The 4,034-nt window shown below is 38.1% G+C and overlaps 1 protein-coding gene across 1 annotated transcript; it reads right to left on the reverse strand.

Moving 5' to 3' along the window:
- Positions 1 to 800: 800 nt before the first annotated feature.
- On the reverse strand, positions 801 to 1,721 carry LOC132637654 (uncharacterized). The gene is made up of 2 exons (XM_060354717.1): positions 1,043 to 1,721; positions 801 to 970 (listed from the first exon to the last, which is right to left on the reverse strand). The coding sequence occupies exons 1-2, from the start codon at positions 1,719 to 1,721 to the stop codon at positions 801 to 803; spliced, it is 849 nt and encodes a 282-aa protein (XP_060210700.1).
- Between the last annotated feature and the right edge of the window lie 2,313 nt (positions 1,722 to 4,034).

The raw sequence follows: 4,034 nt of genomic DNA on the forward strand, positions 1-4,034 counted from the left end.
AAAAGTCATCCATGAAGATTTTAATGGACTCGTCAACCATGACAGAGAAAATAGACATCATGCAACGTTGAAAAGTGGCAGGTGCATTACATAGCCCAAAGGGTATTCTCTTAAAATCAAAGGTCCCTAAGGAGAAGTGAAAGTGGTTTTCTCTTGGTCCTTGAGGGCAATGGTGATTTGGTTGTACCCGGAATATCCATCAAGAAAGAAATAATAATCCCTTCCCACAAGACTATCAAGCATTCTATCCATAAATGGCATTGGGAAGTGGTCCTTTTTTGGTCCATTTGTTCAACTTTCTATAGTCCGTGCAAACCCGCCATCCAGTAACTGTGCAAGCGGGAATCAATTCATTTTTAGCATTTGCAACCACAGTGATTCCACCTTTTTTGGGAACGCATTGAACCCGACTAACCCAAGAGCTATCCGATATAAGATACACAACACCGACATCTAACCACTTGATGATCTCAGTCTTCACAACCTCTTGCATAGGACGATTCAACCTCCTTTGATGTTCAATACTTGGTTCACACTCTTCATCAAGTTGGATTTTATGAGTACAAATACCGGGCGGAATACCTTGGATATCCATAATACACCAACCAACAACTTTCTTGTATCTTCTCAAGATTACCAACAACCTTTCTCTTTGCTCATCTGTCAACCGGGCGGAAATAATTACAACAATGTGTTGTTAGGAGCAAGGAAATCATACCTCAAGTGTGAAGGAAGAGGTTTGAGTTCCAAGATGGGAGGCTCAATAATGGAAGTCTTTGCGGGAGGAGTTGCTCGATTTTCTAAATCAAGACCAACCCAATCAATGCATTAACCGTCTCCTCGAACTCTTCTTCATTTTCCCCATCATAGTTCATTATCACCGCCGCCAACATATCACCCACATGTTCATGCTCAACAGTTGTCTCCGTGTCTTCATCAATCGTATCAATAACTGACATAACACTCATATCTGTCGGTTGTTTCATTGACTTGTAAATATGGAAAGTGATCTCTTCATCATTCATTCTAAATTTTAGGTCACCCCTCTCCACATCTACAAGAGCATGCCCTGTAGCCAAGAAAGGTCTTCCCATGATTATGAGAACCTCAAAATCAACTTCATAATCCAAGATCACAAAGTCGGCCGGAAAAATAAATCGATCAACTCTCACAAGCACATCATAAAGGATACCAACCGGTTTCTTCATGGTTCTACCCACCATTAGCAACCTCATTGTTGTGGGTCGGGGAGTGCCCAAACGAAACTTGTTAAAGAGAGCAAGTGGCATCAAGTTGATGCTTTCCCCAAGATCACATAAGGCTTTGGTAAATTTGTACATACCAATAGTGCAAGGAATGGTGAAAGCTCCCGGATCTTCCTTCTTTTGAACCAAGGCTTTTGTCACAATAGAGCTACAATGATGTGTAACTCCCACCATTTCAAAACTAGCATGTCTCCTCTTGCTCACAAGGTCTTTCATGAATATTGCATAACCGGGCATTTGTTCTAGTGCTTCCACCAAAGGAATGTTGATTGAAAGCCTTTTAAATCTCTCGATAAACTTGAGAATCTTTCCATCATCCGCATTCTTAGCCAATCGTTGAGAAAATGGAGGAGGAGGCTTTAGAACGGGCGGTAAAACCCTTGGCACCTCCTCTACTGCTTCCTTGCCTTTTAAAGCTTCATCATTTTCCGGCACTTCTTCAATAATAATAGGCATTTCAATACTAGCTCACTTCTTCTTTGGAGTCACTTTTTCTTCAACAACAATGGGCTCTTCAAAAAATTTCTCATCATCAACCACCACATTATCTTTCACCGATGTCTCTTCCCTAATTGTCTTGCCACACCTAGTAGCGATTGCATGGAATTTATGATCACCATCATTCTTTGAATTTACAACTGTATCACTAAGGAGTGTGCTCTTTTGTCTTTGGTTGAGAGTAGCCGAGATTTGGCCAAGTTGTGTGTTACACCCCGTATCTTCGAAGAGCACTTATCAAATTTGAAATATAAGTACGTTGAGTTAGGGTTAAGTAAAACCACTTTGGAATATAAGGAGCAAGCATTATTAAGTATATTTAATAAGTGAATGATGTATATAAGATATACCGGAAGGTTTTATAAGGAAATGAGTGGAAGAAATGAAGTAGTACGACTTCAGAAAAAGGATGGGTAATGTTTTGTGTGAAACTTTTGGTCCAACTTGGGGGACGCATATCTCTTAGCATATGAAGTGTTTTTAGGTGTTTCAAAAGCCTAAAATTAAGTTCGTCGAGTATAGTTTCCAACGCAATAAACCACTCGTCAATAGGACATCGGAGTAGAGAATTATGATCGTTCCAAGTTTGGTTGACAAACCCGAATTTGACCCTTATAAAAAGGGTAAGAACCCCTTTTTTTTCACCAGATTTGCCAAGACATTTCCAGAAAATTGAAGAGAGAGAGAGGGGGGATCACAAAGTGAGCAATTTTCAAGTGACGGAGTATTAATCGAAGCTCGGATAAACGCATAAAGGTGATTCTATTATGGTTTTGCGGTGGATTCAAGGTGGATATTAAAGATATCGCTGTTTTAACAAAAATAAGGTATGAATCTTTCTCTTTTGGTATTATTTAAGGCTTATTTACGGAGATAAAGCCGTTAAATAATTGTGTAGTAAGTTGGTTAGTTATGGAAGTTGGAAAATAGCATGTGGGCTGTTTTATGGTACATATTGGTGTTGGAAATGATGTTGTTGGTGTTGGTATTGTTGTTGTGTTTTTGGTTGCTGAATTGTGATTTCGGGATAGGCATATAAACAGGGGAGGTGCTGCCCGAATTTCGGTAGATTATAAACGGAATTAAATTGAAGGCTTATGATGAGCGTATGACATTGAGCCTAATAATAGTATGAATGGTTTATATGTAGATTTACGAGCTTTAAAGGATAAATGTTGAACGACTAAGGTGACCGAAAGGTATGTTAAGGCTCGCCCCTTTCTTTCATAGGCATGATTCCAATGTTATGACTTCAAAAATGTTTCCATATCTTCGTTGTTTTCAAAAGTTATATTTTTATGACTCCAAGGCATAACCCTTTCCTAATAATTCATAAATGTTTTCCAAAATGTTCGTATTTCCTAAATCAGAGATTTATGGCTCCGTGATCTCTTATGATAACAACGATGAACCTGTTTTCACAATCATAATGATGATGTCAAAGATGAGAATATGTCTATGATGATTATGATGAGAATGGTTTCATGTTTGAAAGTCTCAAGTTGTGGATTTAATATGAATATGAGAATATTGAGCTATTTCTTGATCCTCAATTTTATTCCTTGGTAATGACTTCATTTTCTAAAGACTTCAAAGTGTATGAATTGATGCCTTATGAGATTTATGACCTTATTCTATGTCTTCTCTTGATGTTATTCTTCATTGATAGTCTCACCTTAAAATAATTGTTCCTTCAAGGTGAGATAGAGCGAGGATTATTCCATAATATAATCGGAGGTTACCGACCTTACGTCACTCCGATACAGTTATAGCTTTTCTTGGGCTCTCCTGCATGCTGCTTATATGATATATGTATATGATACATGGACATGATATATTCACATGATACAGGAACATGATACATGTATATGTATATGGGAAAGAGGGCCAGAGCACTATAGACGCGTAACCACCTGATCAGATGGTATTAAATAGACGCGTAACCACCTGATCAGTTGGTATTATATGGGAAAGAGGGCCAGAGCGCTATAGACGTGTAACCACCTGATCAGTTGGTATTATATGACATGATACCATCCCGGACGCAGGACGTGTGTGGCTAAATGGATCGGAGCCGACACCTCGGCAACATGATATGTTCTATTTTATGTATACCTGAACAAGAAATGATTTTCAAAGAAAGCATTACTATATATATATATATATATATATATATATATATATATATATATATATATATATATATATATATATATATATGATTTTGTCCAGGGTACGTCGGGGGCCCCAGTCATGCTTATAGAGGCTTTG

Source organism: Lycium barbarum, chromosome 4 (genome assembly GCF_019175385.1).
Source record: "Lycium barbarum isolate Lr01 chromosome 4, ASM1917538v2, whole genome shotgun sequence".
Classification (NCBI taxonomy): Eukaryota; Viridiplantae; Streptophyta; class Magnoliopsida; order Solanales; family Solanaceae; genus Lycium; species Lycium barbarum.